Source organism: Schistocerca cancellata, chromosome 2 (assembly GCF_023864275.1).
Source record: "Schistocerca cancellata isolate TAMUIC-IGC-003103 chromosome 2, iqSchCanc2.1, whole genome shotgun sequence".
Classification (NCBI taxonomy): Eukaryota; Metazoa; Arthropoda; class Insecta; order Orthoptera; family Acrididae; genus Schistocerca; species Schistocerca cancellata.
The window spans coordinates 165,151,463-165,168,508 of NC_064627.1; the positions used below are offsets into that span (position 1 = coordinate 165,151,463).

Genomic DNA, 17,046 nt, shown 5'->3' on the forward strand with positions numbered 1-17,046 from the left:
ACGTAATTGGAATAAGTATCCTGAGACGTTTTAGGTTGCATTTTAGTTATGTGCTGTAGAATGAACATTTGACATTGAGCCAAGAATGTTACGTGTTATGAGGTTATAGCTTCGTTTCCCAAATAGTTTACGTTCTTAAAAAAGAATTATAACTCTCATAAACTTCCCCATGTAAGGTATGAACATAACATTATATCAACTCCCTCAAAGCAAAATTTTTCATCATAGCTAACATGTTCCGTCCATCAATAAAGTGGAATCTGGCTCTAGAGAAACACACAATCAGAACAAACGTATCTAGACAGGCATTAGTGGAGAGCAGTATGAGATGCGTCCATTTTTTCCCTGTATCATGGTTTGAACTCTGCTAGATACATTTTGAATGAGGTATCTGAATGTTTGTGGAATGGTGGCTGATTCTTCCTCAAGAGCCCATTTCACAGAAGGTGGTGTTGTAAGACGCTGGTGTGTAGAGAGAAGTCGATCTAACATTAAAAATGTATTCCATTGGGTTCAGGTCCTGAATCTGAGCAGACCAGTCCACATCATCAGTGTTATTGTCCACAAACCATTGCTTCACAAATACTTGTTCATGACAGGGTGCATCGTCATACTGATCAATCGCCGCCTCCGATCTGTTCCTCTGCTGTACACAGTACACATTGCCATAAAATATATTTATGTCCTGAAGAATTTAGCGTATTGTAAAGCGCAATAGATGGAGAACATATTAACCACGGAAAATAGTCCCATACCATAATGTCACGTGTACCTTACTTCACTGCTGGCACCACACATGATGAGAGGTTATGTTCTCAAATCATTCGTCCAACCCAAATTGCTTACATCGGACTGCCACAGGTAATAGCGTGATTCGTCAGTCCAAATCACTCATTCCGAGTCATCAAATGTGGCGTAGCTCTTTACACTCGCTCAAGTGTCGCTAGGCTACAGAAATGTGTGGCTTATATGGCGTCTCGCCCCGGTGAGCCTGCCGAATGGCCAGGAGCTCGATTGCAGCGGCTAGACGGCAATGGTGGGTCTGATAGCGCTACCAGCATTGCGTGTACAGAAACCACTGTATTATCGTCCCGGCCAGTTGTGCTCGCAGACATATCATGAAGTTAGCCACGCCGCGGCTCTGCCTTCAGTTATGTCTTCGCTGTGTTCTCGTATTGTTGTCATTGTATACCATTGTTTTGGTCTCTCATTTCGCTACATCTTCGGTTTTCTTTGTTCGATTACTCGTTGGACTTTGACATTGTGCCGTGATGTCTCTGTTGTCTCTAGAGCTTATGAGGTGGTGCTCAACCATTTAACCCATTTCTTTTAACGCCACATGCACCGTAATTGCGCTGCCTTGACAGCTGGTAGGACTTTGTAACTCACCAGTGATTCGTTCCCCTGATTTCACATGGCTGTGTACACCCACCGTCCGCAATGGCTTACGGTCTCAGCCCATAACAACGTGAGGTCCGCCCGCTCTGCAATCAGCTGTGATTGCTCCTGCACGTTTGCACGTCACAGTCTGTTCACCAACGGTCCACCTGGACAGCTTTAAGTGGGTTAAAGTGCCCCTAATGGATTTGTTACTCAAGTGATATGCAATGGCTACTTCATATTGGAAGTCAGTGAGCTGTCGTGAGGCATGAGGTAAACAAAATATCGCCTGACTTCCAAAAGAATGTACACTCATGTCCAGAAAAAGCAGAGCACCTTGAACGACTAGATGTAGGACATTCATATTCACAGGACACGCATATAGTATGTAATGCAGAAATTATTAACATGTCAGTCACCTCGGTTCAGCATGTGTCGTGTTGCTTAGTACGCACAGGGTCCACCATGGGCCCTCATAACTTGTTCCATGCGTGATGGCATTCGCGCGTATGAGGTGCAAACGGCATCCTGTGGTATAGTCATCCATGCTTCATTCACCTGGTTCCAAAGTTCATCTGTGGTGGTTGGCATTGGGCCACAGCGCGGCACATGTCGTTTCATCATGTCCCACACATTTTCGGTTGGTGACTAGTTTGGTGATCTGGCGGGTCAGGAAAGACGGCTGAATGCCTTGACACGAAGAAGGTCCGTTTTACGCGTTCATGCAGAAACATGTGGTCGTGCATTGGATTGCTGAAAAATGGTGTCTGGAGTGTTGTGCTGAAAGGGTTTTGCTACTCGTAGCAGAACGTCAGTCACGCACGTCACACTGTTCACAGTGCCCTGGACACGCTCCAGCTATGATTTGTGGAGAGTCCCAATAGGATCCCACACCATAAGACCCTGTATTGGCGCTGTGTGTCTTGTGCGAATGCTGTCACTGTGATGATGCTCTCCCGGTCTGCGGCGAACCAAAATGCAACCGTTATTTTCAAACAAACAGAACCTGGATTCGTCCGAAAAAACTATCTGAACCCACTCCTGTCCACAGTGACGTCGTTCCATACACTATTTGGTGTCTAGCATGTTTCTGCTTATTCCTCAAAGGTAGCTGGAGAAGTGGACGCGCACGTAACCCACACCGTAATAAAAGGCGAACTGTCACTCCTGATAGTATACGATGTGTTCCACTGTTTCAGAGTTGCGCCAGAGCCAAGGAGGACGCAGATCTGTCCTGCGATGCCGTTAGGATGAGGTGTCGACTTTTCCGGGCGATTAGGTGAGGATGGTGGTGGTGATGGTCTGGGTAGTGCGACTTAACCATATCGTCGTGTTCTACCGAAACACTTGGTCCTACACGACCATCTGTTTCCCGTGTGGATATGTCACATTCTCTCATACCAATGACGCGCCCTGTTTCAAACTCAATGATTTGACGATACGGTTCGGGCATTCATTTGTGAGGCAATCTGCACGTGTGTTCAAGTCACACTGATCTCGTTACCTTCGGTCTGCAGCGACAACGGGAGCCACAGACACATTTTAGCGGTTGGTAGTGTTGCGCCGCGGTATCGATGTTGAGCTTAAACCCGCAGGCCGACATGCTTCAAATGCTAATCATTTCTGCCGAACGTACTAATGATAATGTACACGTCCCATAAAAATGAACGTCATGTCTCTAGTCGTTCAAGGCGTTCTTTTTTTCTGTATATGAGTGCAATAATTAGAATTCCAAGTAAGACAGGTATTGACAGGTACGAATATTACCAATCACTTTAATAAGTTATAACTGTAAGATAGTGACTCAAATTATTTACAGAAGAACAGAAGAATTGCTAAAAGCCGTCCTCAGGGAAAATCAGATTGTGTAGATGTTTCGGAACATAGGATGCTATACTGACCGGATGACTTATGACACAGGTTAAAAGAAGTTCAAATGTGTGTGAATTCATAAAGGACCAAACTGCTGAGGTCATCGATCCCTACACTTACAGACTACTTAAACTAACTTACGCTAAGAACAACAACAGACACACCCATGCCCGACGGAGGATTCGAACCTTCGGCGGGAGGGGCCGCGCAATCCGTGACATGGTACCTCTAACCGTGCGGCCACTCCGGGTGGGTAAAAGAAGTAAACCTACCTTTAAAGCCTTTGTAGACCTGGCTAAAGCTTTTGGTATTTGTAGACTTAGCTAAAGCTTTGATATTAACGACTGGAAGTCATTCCTTGAAAGACAGAAAGTAGCAGTGATAAAGTACAGGGAGCGAACGCTTATTTAAAGTAGTACAGAAATCAGATCGCACGTGTAAGGGTCGAAGAACATGAAAACCAAACAGTGGTTGATAAGGGAGTTTGACAGTATTGTAGTCTATCGCCTATATTAATGAAACGTGGACTGAGCGAGCGGTAAAAGAAACCAAGAAGAAATGGTAAAAAAGGAATTAAATATCACGGAGAAGAAATAAAAAACTTTGATGCTTGGTGGTAATGTGCAAATTTGCTAATTCTGCCAGAGACGGCAAGAGGCATGGAACAGATGTTGAACGGAATGGATAGTGTCTTGAAAAGAGATTGTAAGATGATCATCAACAGAAGTAAAAAAAAGATAATGCAATGTAGCCGAATTAAGTCGTACGATACTACGGGAAGAAGATAAGAAAATTGTGACGCAAAAGTAGTAGACAAGTCTCACTATTTTGGCAGCAACTTAACTGATGGTGAGCGAAGGAGAGAGAACATAAAAAGCACACCGACAATAGCAAGAAAATCATTTCCGAAAAACAGGAATTTGTTAACATCTAACATAAATCGAAGTGCCAGGAAGCCTTTTCTGAAGATATTTGTCTGGAGTGTAGCCTTGTGTGGAAACGAAATGCGGACGATAAGCAGTTTAGATAAGAAGAGAATGGAACTCTTGAAATGTGGTCCTACAGGAGTACGCTGAATATTACATAGGTAGATGGAGTAACTAATTAGGAGGTACTGATTCGAATTCGAAAAAGAAAAGAAATTTATGATATAACTCGACTAAAAGAAGCGAATGGCTGAAGTACACATTATGAAACTTTAAGGAATCGTGAATTTGTTGCTGGAGGGAAGTGTGTGTGAAGGGGCGGGATGAGGGGGGAAGGTGTTAAAAATTTTAGAGCGATATATAGGTATGAATGCTGGGAAGAGGTTCATACGTATATAGGTTGCAGCAATTTTTCACAGATGATGAGGTTTACACAGGATAGACTAGCGCAGAATTTCTCAGTCACCAACCTCCGTGTCACGACAAACTGGTGTGTCGCGAATACGGTCGCGTGTGTCGGAAGACTTTGAATGTCTCCTAATATTCCGGCGATAAAATGTGCATATGTTCCGATTAAAAACTCTCACGTAATAAATTTGTAAAATTAGTATCTCACAGTCGTTCCATAATTTCAAGGATATATTGTATCTACATTATGTGTTGGCTTTTTTTGTATCTAGGAAAAAATCATATGTAGGAGTGTCGCTTGAATCTGAAACGTTCTTGTGTAGCCCAAAGGAAAAGAAAAAAAGGTTGAGAAACGGGCGACTAGCGTACACAGTTACATCAGACCAGTCTTCGAACTGGAGAGCACAATGACAACAAGTACGAATAATTAGCAGTGTTATCGGAATAGTTAAAAACATTTCACCTCCGGTGGTGTTGCTAGGTCCATCGCATTCAAATAAAATGGCTCTTAGCACTATGGGACTTAACATCTGAGGTCATCAGTCCCCTAGAACTTAGAACTACTTAAACCTAACTAACCTAAGGACATCACACACCTCCATGCCCGAGGCAGGATTCGAGCCTGCGACCGTAGCGGTCGCGCGGTTCCAGACTGAAGCACCTAGAACCGCTCGGCCACACCGGCCGGCTCCATCGCATTCTCGTAGGCTTTGACATACACTGAGGAAAGGTAGATGTGTTGGGTGGAGAGATACAGGACGGTAAAAGTGCTCCCCAGATTTTGCTGTTCACCTTTAAACAGACAAGATATTTGCTGTGATATGCACGGCGTGTCGTCAGTCTGCTGTTAAAATTCCCGCTAGTTAGAAACAAACTATTGCTCTCGGCAGAAGGGTTGGAGGTTTTCTCGGATTCCGTAAGCCCCAAGCGTAATTCTTTATAATTATTACTGGAAAAATTGTAAGCCTCTAAGACAACTGTTCATGGGTGCACATGAAAATGCACCAGATCGATTGCTTGATGGTTCGTTTTACGCAGATAACTTGTGCATATAACTATACCACTCGCTAGATCTCTCAGCGTGTGATTTCTTACTGCCGGATTCTTTAAGAAGAATGCTTCATTCCTTCCGTTTCTGATGGCGTAACCGAGCGCCCGTAAACCGCTATCAAGAAAGTCAAACGAGTACTTCAGCTGAAAGGGACCACTAAGTTTAAAAGTGTCGCATATACATACGGAAGTCATATCCAGATCGTAAGTGAACAGTATGAAATTTCGTAGAATTCATCTTTGCCATGGTGATAAGGACATGAAATTGTGATCGGTAATAGTGGCAATAAGGCCTAAACCACAATATCTACTCGTTGATATACCTAATGGTTTGATTAAAAGATGCAAGAGTGGCAATACTTGTTGAGCACGCCTCAGTAGCGACTACTCACCACAAGACACAGGAGAAGAGCTGCCACTGTCGCCCTCATAGTGCTGAAGGATGGCCGAGATCAGGGAATGCAAGCCTTTTATGTGTCACAGCGTTGCGTGACGTTCTCCTGTCGTGACTGTACAACAAAGATTTCGAAAATAGACCTGAATCTTGCTGGTATAATGCAGCATCTGGTTGCTTCCAGAGGCTTCAGAACACAACTGTGGAGGTGTTAACAGCTTTCATTCTCTCTTTACTACAGTGTGGAAACCTACATTTATGCTCGCATGGCACCCGAGCTTTTATTCTTTACAGCAAATGCAGTTTTAATGTATGACATAAAAGGGTGTGACGGCGCAGAGACCTTTACAGGTGTGCGTATTCTTATTGTGAAGAAATTTCTGGAATGAGAAGGAGAGAACATGTTCTTTCGCAGCAAGTTTTGCTATGTAACTATACGGTCTCAGGGTCCAGTCCGACTCCTTTCCTGCATCACTCTAGCTCTATGAGCATTTTATTATACGAGATAATTATTTATCTCGATACATGCCCCTGAACTTCATAACAGTCAAAGTGGATGTTTCAACACAACCTAAACAGTGCGCAAGTTCTTTTTAAAAAATAGAAGCAGTTTCGTTTTATATTAAACCACTTCTATAGTTACATCTTCGCCTACATATTCATCTACATTTATTCTCAGAAAATCACTTTGAAGTGCGTGGCAGAGGTTACTTCTCATAGTAAGATACACTGAAGTTGGTTTCCGATCCACTCCTGTATGGAACGTTGATTTCATCAACGCCTCTCTACACTTTGTAAACCCGTTTTCACGGTCCCTGCCAGAGGAAGCGTGGGGTTGTAGAGTATTCCTACATTCGTGACTTAAGAGTGTTTCCTGAAATTTTGTATACCTTCGTGGAACTGCTGGCTTCTATTTTCAAGAGTCTGCATCTTTAGTTTTTTGGCGCGACGCTCTACCATCTGGCGCATGAACCTATGCCCATTCGCGATACCCTACTTTTTTACATTCAACATCCTCTGTTACTCCTAACTGGTACTGGTCCGGCATACCTCAGCAACATTAATGGATAGGTCGCACCAGTGCTTGTAAGCAATCTGTTTTGCTAATTCATTGCCTTTTCCTAGTATTCGACCAATTAACAAACGTCATCAATTACTCGCTGTATGTATTTTAATCTCTGTCCTCCCCTACAGTTTTTGTCCTCTACAGCCCCCTCTAGTGCCATGGAAGTTAGTCCCTGATGTCTTAATAGATGTCCTGTCGGCTTGTCCCTTCTTTTTATCACTGTTTCCCATATATTCCTCCGCTCCCTGATTCTTCGTTGAACCTTCTCATTGCATACGTTATCAGCCCACCTAATTTCCTCTGTAGCACCATATCTTACATGTTTCCATTCTCTTTTGTTCTGGTTTTCCCACAGTCCATGTTTCACTACCACACAATGCTCTGCACCAAACGTACATTCTCGGAAATTTATTCCTCAGATTAAGGCATGTGTTTGATATCAGTATATTCTCTCGGCCAGAAATGCCTGTTTACTAGTACCAATCTGCTTTTTAGTCCTCCTGGCTCCGTCCGTCATGGGTTATTTTGCTGCGTAGTTAGCATCACCCTTGAACTTGATCTGCTTCGTGATTCCCCATTACGATGTTAAGTTTCGCGCTGTTCTCATTTCTGCTCCTTCTCATTACTTTCATCTTTCTTCCTTTTACTGTCAATCCTTATTCTGCACTCATTAGTCTGTTGATTCCATGCAAGAGGTCCTGTAATCATTCTTCATTTTCAATCGGGATAGCAATGTCATCAGAGAATCTTATCATTGATTTCCTTTCATCATGAATTTTAATTCCACTCTTGAACCTTTCTTTTATTTCCATCATTGCTGCTTCGATGCATAGAATGAGGAGTAGGGACGAAAGACTACATTCCTGTCTTACACCCATTTTTATCGGAGCTCTTCGTTCTTGGTCTTCCAGGGGTATTATTCCTCCTCGGTTGTTGTATACAGGGTGGTCCATTGATCGTGACCGGGCCAAATATCTCACGAAATAAGCGTCAGACGAAAAAACTACAAAGAACGAAACTTGTCTAGCTTGAAGGGGGAAACCAGATGGCGCTATGGTTGGCCCGCTAGATAGCGCTGCCATAGGTCAAACGGCTATCAACTGCTTTTTTAAAAAATAGGAACCCCCCATTTTTATTACATATTCGAGTAGTATGTAAAGAAATATGAATCTTTTAGTTGGACCACTTTCTTCGCTTTGTGATAGATGGCGCTGTAATAGTCACAAACATATGGCTCACAATTTTAGACGAACAGTTGGTAACAGGTAGGTTTCTTAAATTAAAATACAGAACGTAGGTACGTTTGAACATTTTATTTCGGTTGTTCCAATGTGATACATGTACCTTTGTGAACTTACCATTTCTGAGAACGCATGCTGTTACAGCGTGATTACCTGTAAATACCACATTAATGCAGTAAATGCTCAAAATGATATCTGTTAACCTCAATGCATTTGGGAATACGTGTAACGACATTTCTTTCAACAGCGAGTGGTTCGCCTTCCGTAATGTTCGCACATGCATTGACAATGCGCTGACGCATGTTGTCAGGCGTTGTCGGTGGATCACGATAGCAAATATCCTTCAACTTTCCCCACAGAAAAAAATTCGGGGACGTCAGATCCGGTGAACCTGCGGGCCATTATATGGTGCTTCGACGACCAATCCACCTGTCATGAAATATGCTATTCAATACCGCTTCAACCGCACGTGAGCTATGTGCCGGACAACCATCATGTTGTAAGTACATCGCCATTCTGTCATGCAGTGAAACACCGTGTAGTAACATCGGTAGAACATCACTTAGGAAATCTGCATACATTGCACCATTTAGATTGCCATCGATAAAATGGGGAGCAATTATCCTTCCTCCCATAATGCCGCACCATACATAGACCCGCCAAGGTCGCTAATGTTCCACTTGCCGCAGCCATCGTGGATTTTCCGTTGCCCAATAGTGCATATTATGCCGGTTTACGTTACCGCTATTGGTGAATGACTCTTCGTCGCTAAATAGAACGCGTGCAAAAAATCTGTCATCGTCCCGTAATTTCTCTTGTGCCCAGTGGCAGAACTGTACACGACGTTCAAAGTGTCGCCATGCAATTCCTGGTGCATAGAAATATGGTATGGGTGCAATCGATGTTGATGTAGCGTTCTCAACACCGACGTTTTTGAGATTCCCGATTCTCGCGCAATTTGTCTGCTACTGATGTGCGGATTAGCCACGACAGCAGCTAAAACACCTACTCGGGCATCATCATTTGTTGCAGGTCGTGGTTGATGTTTTACATGTGGCTGAACACTTCCTGTTTCCTTAAATAACGTAACTATCCGGCGAACGGTCCGTACACTTGGATGATGTCGTCCGGGATACTGAGCAGCATACATAGCACACGCCCGTTGGGCATTTTGATCACAATATCCGTACATCAACACGATATCGACCTTTTCCGCATTTGATAAACGGTCCATTTTAACACGGTTAAAGTATCACGAAGCAAATACCTTCCGCACCGGCGGAATGTTATGTGATACCAAGTACTTATACGTTTGTGACTATTATAGCGCCACCCATCACAAAGCGAAAAAAGTGGTCCAATTAAAACATTTATAGTTCTTTACGTACTACAGGAATATGTAATAAAAATGGGGATTCCTATTTTAAAAAAGCAGTTGAGATCCGTTTGATCTATGGCAGCGCCATTTAGCGGGCCAACGATAGCGCCATCTTGTTTCCCCCTTCAAGTTAGACGAGTTTCGTTCTTTGTAGTTTTTTCGTTTGATGCTTATTTCGTGAGATATTTGGCCCGGTCACTATCAATGGACCACGCTGTATATTGTGTAATGCATGTCTTTTCCATTATCTTGCCCCTTTTTTACTCAAAATTTCCAACGGCGTGCAACATTTCAGATTGTCGTATGCCTTTTCCAGATCGGCAAGTCCTGTGAACGTGTCTTGGTTTTTCTTTATTGTTGCTTCCATTACCAATCGCAATGTAAAAATTGCCTCTCTGGTGCCTTTACTTTTTTTAAAGCAAAATTGATCGTCATCCAACAGATCCTGACTTTCCTTTTCCATTATTCTGCACATCATTCTAGTCAGCAATTTGGATGCATGAGCTGTTATCTGGGTTGTGGGATAATTCTCGCACCTATCTGCTCTAGTCATGTTCGGAATTATGTGGGAGATGTTTTTTCCGAGAATCTGATGGTATGTTGGGAGTCTCGCACACTGTACACACCAACGTGAACAGTTTTTTTGTTGCTACTTCCCCAAATGATTTAAGAAATTCTGGTGGAATGTTGTATATCGCTTCTCGCTTATTTGATCTTAAGTCGTCCAAAGATCTTTTAAATTCTGATTCTAATAGTGGATATCCTATCTCGTCTCCTGCACTCCTTTTTCTTCTTTTATCACATCAGACAAGTATTCCCCCTCATAGAGACCTTAAATGTGCTCTTTCGACCTATCCACTCTCTCCTCTGCGTCTAAAAGAGGAATTCCCATTGCACTCTTAATGTTACCAAACTCATTTTTAATTTCTCCGAAGGTTCTTTTTCTGTATGCTGTGGCAGTTTTTCCGACAGTCCTTTCCTTCTCCATATTTTTCATGCAGTCATTTTGCCTTAGCCTTTTACAATCTTCTGTTTTCTCCTGCATGAATAGTAGCTATATGTCTTTAAGCGTTGCATTTATTTGACAGTTTACTGTGTATTCAGACCTTGGAATATCTAAGAACGCAACTATGATGTCTTTTCCAAATTCACTTACTTGCTATAACAGTGTTGCAGAACTAGCTAACTGTACACGTCTTGTACCTGATCAGAGAAGCACTTGAAGGACTACAGAGACTTTATTCTAGATGTACAAGTCTCTCGGTAGGCTGAACATCATGAAAAGCGTTGCCGACTTTGAGACAAACGTAGTAATATATATTGGTGTCAAGTTAGTAGTAATGGGTCAACCAGCACCAAAATTCACTAAATTAGATGCAACCTATGATCTTGAATGGGTTGCTGTTGAGTCTGCGTTTAGAAATCGAATATGTACAGATGTGATAGCTAATAGGGTTGTGCTTACAGAACGTAGACATTTCTTGGGTGCCGATTCTCACATTTTTCATAACATAGTTCATCTAACTAAACAACTTAAAATCAACGTCCCACTAGACTGCCACTTTATCTTGCCTAAGTCTGGTGAAGTAAAGAAAATGTACTTCAATACAAAGTATTCCGTTTTAACACAGTCCGAAATCAGCGACGAGTTGTGCTTGAGTAATGCTATTGATAAGCTGTTACAGAAATTTGAGACTTATCAGAGAGAGATCCTGGCTGGTTGTTAAAGGGCATAGTTCAGCTATGTATTAATGAAAATAAAGGATTTATGCAGAACTATGTAATTCTGCCAAAAATATTACAGTAGCAGGTAAATGTGCAATAATTAGTACCAAGGACAATGTCTGTGATAAGTGGTTAGATTCAACTGGATTGTGTCTTGTAAATAAGGATGCACAATATGTTTTTAATTATTCTGTATGCAAACAAATTAAACTTTGGCAACATACCGTTCCATAAGAGCTGAAACGTCTTCATATTTTCGAAAAGCAAAATGAAGACGACTCAAATGGTTCAAATGGCTCTGAGTACTATGGGACTCAACAGCTATGGTCATCAGTGCCCTAGAACTTAGAACTACTTAAACCTAACTAACCTAAGGACATCACACAACATCCAATCATCACGAGGCAGAGAAAATCCCTAACCCCGCCGGGAATCGAACCCGGGAACCCGGGCGTGGGAAGCGAGAACAAAATGAAGCCGTCTCTGTAAATATCCACGGCATCCAATATTCTCATTATAAATGGATGAATGTGGAAGACAGGAGAGATGAGTAAGAATTTCTAGTTGTACCACTCTGTCACGAAGTACCATAGTGAGAAAGATATAAGTCTACTGACGTATAGGATCGCTAGTAGAAATAAATACCACTGCTGTTACATAAACTCTTTCCTTGCTAGCCACACTGTCATAACTGTTCATCAGGTTTCAGCTGCTATGCGTGAATGTGCTAGTTTTATTCTAAAGGAAAGTTAGATGCACACTCGCTTGTGCGCACAGTGTTTCAGGCAGTCAAAAGAATCATGCACAAAGCAGAGAAACAGTTCATAAAATTAGTCTTATACAACAAACAATTAAATTTATCATTTTCCATTAATGCAGACGTCGAATGTTTGCTGCAGTCATGTATTACATATGAAATTGGTGTGTCCAAACAGCACGGTATTGCATTCTATGTGCACTGAAGTTACAGCAACGAATGAAAGATTTTGAGCTGTACCAGGACTTTCCACATATGCAAAGACCGTTTCAAGCAAACAGAAGTGACAGAAAGAGACCATTTCCATTTTACAGGCAGATTTCATGAACTCGCACGTGAAAGCTGTCATTTACATTGTAGAGCTAGTTTTATGTGCCTGTTGTGTTTCGCAATGCAACGATTTATGACCCTCATTTCATAATAATGAATTAGTCGAAAGACCGACTAAAATAATCCAGGCCATCTTTCTGTGACTGTGGCGAATATGGAAAAATTATAAAAATTCACAAAATCTGTCGCAGTGGGACACTATATTCACTTAAAATTTTGGTTTATAATTCCTTCAACTTTATGGCATGCACTCTAGAAAAATCTGTGTTGTGCGTAATGACTGGAAAACTGAAAATAATGATAGTGAGAACTGAGCAGTTTAATTTGGTGGAAAGACAGATGTCTTTCCTTATGAGCATGTAACTGATGAAATTGTTCTGTTAGAGAAACAATTACCGCCGATCGAAGCGTTCAAAAGCTTGCTGACCGGTGAAAAAGCAATTTTAGGAATTAATTAACCACCGCTGCCCAGGGCGTCTCCAGACACGTCTTCAGTCTGGAATCGCTCTGACTGGAGTAGAATTGTCGTCAGTGATGAGTTCCACTTCGATATGAGCACCGATGGAAAGCAAATACGTGTCTAGAGATGCCGCATACAGCGGTGAGATACCAACTGGACCGTCGCCCGCCATACGGACCGACAAGCAGGAATGATGGTCTGGGGGGCCAATTTCATTTCATAGCAGGATCCCTCTGGTTGTTATCTACGGCACCCTTGCAGCACAGCAGTACGTCGACGATATTCACTCCCCTTGACGTTGTCCTTCTTGGAAGTCCTCGAGTTATATCTCAGCGAGACAGTACCCGCTCGCACACACCGAGATATTCTGCTGCTTGTCTTCGAGTTTGTCAAACCGAATTCTGGCCAGCAATGTCGACGGATATCTCTCCACTCGAGAACTTTGGAGGTTATGGGCAGCGCCCTCCAACCAGTTCGGGACTTTGACGATCGCTTTTCTTCACATAGCTCACTGGTTGCAGATGCATGAGGCCTCCATGTCCCTGATACCACAGATTCGGCTTCTGTTCTCTTAATACTCAACGGGAGGAAAAAATAAATTTAAAATATACGTTCTCAATCTGCTTATTTGTATAATTCTCTTAGACGTTAACGGAAAGAAGGATTCTGTTCCAGATTATTGTATTTTCTCAAGGCTGTTATTGATAATACATCGTTCTCAAAATATAGAATGCTCTCATTTTATTAATTTATATTTTTACTTTCTTACTGAGCCTGAGTCACGAATTCTTTTCATTACAGAATTTGTGCTTGCCTTTAATAATATTTTCAACTTTTATTCCCATATTTATTATTCTCTTTTCTTCTCCTTTCTAGAAATCGTAGAATTTCAATGAAAATTATAAATCCACTAACGCAAACTCTCCTCTTGGGGTTGCCCCTCCATAACCGCATCCAGTGATGCCTATGGGCTGAGGATAACACAGTGGCCAGTCGGTACAGTTGGGCCTTCATGGCCTGTTCGGGAGGAGTTTACCTTTTTTTGAATCTGTGAATAATTCTCACATTGTAAGTCCTTACGCAGTAATAGCATATATATATATATATATATATATATATATATATATATATATATATATATATACACTCCTGGAAATGGAAAAAAGAACACATTGACACCGGTGTGTCAGACGCACCATACTTGCTCCGGACACTGCGAGAGGGCTGTACAAGCAATGATCACACGCACGGCACAGCGGACACACCATGAACCGCGGTGTTGGCCGTCGAATGGCGCTAGCTGCGCAGCATTTGTGCACCGCCGCCGTCAGTGTCAGCCAGTTTGCCGTGGCATACGGAGCTCCATCGCAGTCTTTAACACTGGTAGCATGCCGCGACAGCGTGGACGTGAACCGTATGTGCAGTTCACGGACTTTGAGCGAGGGCGTATAGTGGGCATGCGGGAGGCCGGGTGGACGAACCGCCGAATTGCACAACACGTGGGGCGTGAGGTCTCTACAGTACATCGATGTTGTCGCCAGTGGTCGGCGGAAGGTGCACGTGGCCGTCGACCTGGGACCGGACCGCAGCGACGCACGGATGCACGCCAAGACCGTAGGATCCTACGCAGTGCCGTAGGGGACCGCACCGCCACTTCCCAGCAAATTAGGGACACTGTTGCTCCTGGGGTATCGGCGAGGACCATTCGCAACCGTCTCCATGAAGCTGGGCTACGGTCCCGCACACCGTTAGGCCGTCTTCCGCTCACGCCCCAACATCGTGCAGCCCGCCTCCAGTGGTGTCGCGACAGGCGTGAATGGAGGGACGAATGGAGACGTGTCGTCTTCAGCGATGTGAGTCGCTTCTGCCTTGGTGCCAATGATGGTCGTATGCGTGTTTGGCGCCGTGCAGGTGAGCGCCACAATCAGGACTGCATACGACCGAGGCACATAGGGCCAACACCCGGCATCATGGTGTGGGGAGCGATCTCCTACACTGGCCGTACACCACTGGTGATCGTCGAGGGCACACTGAATAGTGCACGGTACATCCAAACCGTCATCGAACCCATCGTTCTACCATTCCTAGACCGGCAAGGGAACTTGCTGTTCCAACAGGACAATGCACGTCCGCATGTATCCCGTGCCACCCAACGTGCTCTAGAAGGTGTAAGTCATCTACCCTGGCCAGCAAGATCTCCGGATCTGTCCCCCATTGAGCATGTTTGGGACTGGATGAAGCGTCGTCTCACGCGGTCTGCACGTCCAGCACGAACGCTGGTCCAACTGAGGCGCCAGGTGGAAATGGCATGGCAAGCCGTTCCACAGGACTACATCCAGCATCTCTACGATTGTTTCCATGGGAGAATAGCAGCCTGCATTGCTGCGAAAAGTGGATATACACTGTACTAGTGCCGACATTGTGCATGCTCTGTTGCCTGTGTCTATGTGCCTGTGGTTCTGTCAGTGTGATCATGTGATGTATCTGACCCCAGGAATGTGTCAATAAAGTTTCCCCTTCCTGGGGCAATGAATTCACGGTGTTCTTATTTCAATTTCCAGGAGTATATATATATATATATATATATATACATATATATATATATATATATATATATATATATATATATATATATATATATATATATAGGGTGAGTCACCTAACATTACCGCTGGATATATTTCGTAAACCACATCAAATACTGACGAATCGATTCCACAGATCGAACGTGAGGAGAGGGGCTCGTGTAACTGGTTAATACAAACCATAAAAAAATGCACGGAAGTATGTTTTTAACACAAACCTACGTTTTTTTTTAAATGGAACCCCGTTAGTTTTGTTAGCACATCTGAACATATGAACAAATACGTAATCATTGCCGTTTGTTGCATTGTAAAATGTTAATTACATCCGGAGATATTGTAACCTAAAGTTGACGCTTGAGTACCACTCCTCCGCTGTTCGATCGTGTGCATCGGAGAGCACCGAATTACGTAGGGATGCAAAGGGAACGGTGATGGACCTTAGGTACAGAAGCGACTGGAACAGCACATTACGTCCACATGCTAACACCTTTTTATTGGTCTTTTTCACTGACGCACGTGTACATTACCATGAGGGGTGAGGTGCACGTACACACGTGGTTTCCGTTTTCAATTACGGAGTGGAATAGCGTGTGTCCCGACATGTCAGGCCAATAGATGTTCAATGTGGTGGCCATCATTTGCTGCACACAATTGCAATCTCTGGCGTAATGAATGTCGTACATGCTGCAGTACATCTGGTGTAATGTCGCCGCAGGCTGCCACAATACGTTGTTTCATATACTCTGGGGTTGTAGGCACACCACGGTACACATTCTCCTTTAACGTACCCCACAGAAAGAAGTCCAGAGGTGTAAGATCAGGAGAACGGGCTGGCCAATTTATGCGTCCTCCACGTCCTATTAAACGCCCGTCGAACGTGTACCTCACCCCTCATGGTAATGTACATGTGCGTCAGTGAAAAAGACCAATAAAAAGGTGTTAGCATGTGGATGTAATGTGCTGTTCCAGTCTCTTCTGTACCTAAGGTCCATCACCGTTCCCTTTGCATCCCTACGTAATTCGGTGCTCTCCGATGCACACGATCGAACAGCGGAGGAGTGGTACTCAAGCGTCAACTTTAGGTTACAATATCTCCGGATGTAATTAACATTTTGCAATGCAACAAACGGCACTGATTACTTATTTGTTTATATGTTCCATTTAAAAAAACGTAGGTTTATGTTAAAAAACTTACTTCCGTGCATTTTTTTATGGTTTGTATTAACCAATTACACTAGCCTGTCTCCTCACGTTCGGTCTGTGGAATCGATTCGTCAGTATTTGATGTGGTTTACGAAATATATCCAGCGGTAACGTTAGGTGACTCACCCTGTATGTAAATCTTATTAACTACGGTTAAAAAGAAGAAGGAATGAAACCAAAAAGTGGGAAAGCACAATATGTCGAACTGAGTATCTGCCAAAGAGTGGTAGATTCCCTGCATACTCTACTCCATTAGTAGGAAAAATAAGAA

The 17,046-nt window shown here is 43.2% G+C and overlaps 1 protein-coding gene across 8 annotated transcripts in view; it reads right to left on the reverse strand.

Annotated features, from left to right (window-relative positions):
- The window catches only part of LOC126161461 (proline-rich protein 2-like), a 403,478-nt gene that overhangs the window by 252,478 nt on the left and 133,954 nt on the right, over positions 1-17,046 (reverse strand). The window contains exon 1 of one of the 8 annotated variants that reach the window (XM_049917296.1): positions 6,029-6,095. The exons of 6 other annotated variants lie outside the window; for them this stretch is intronic. In XM_049917296.1, the coding sequence (XP_049773253.1) occupies positions 6,029-6,067 (39 nt within the window). In that variant the 5' untranslated portion in view covers positions 6,068-6,095. Of the gene's footprint in view, positions 1-6,028; positions 6,152-17,046 lie in introns of those variants that run through there. One more of the 8 variants, XM_049917290.1, reaches the window with a different exon arrangement.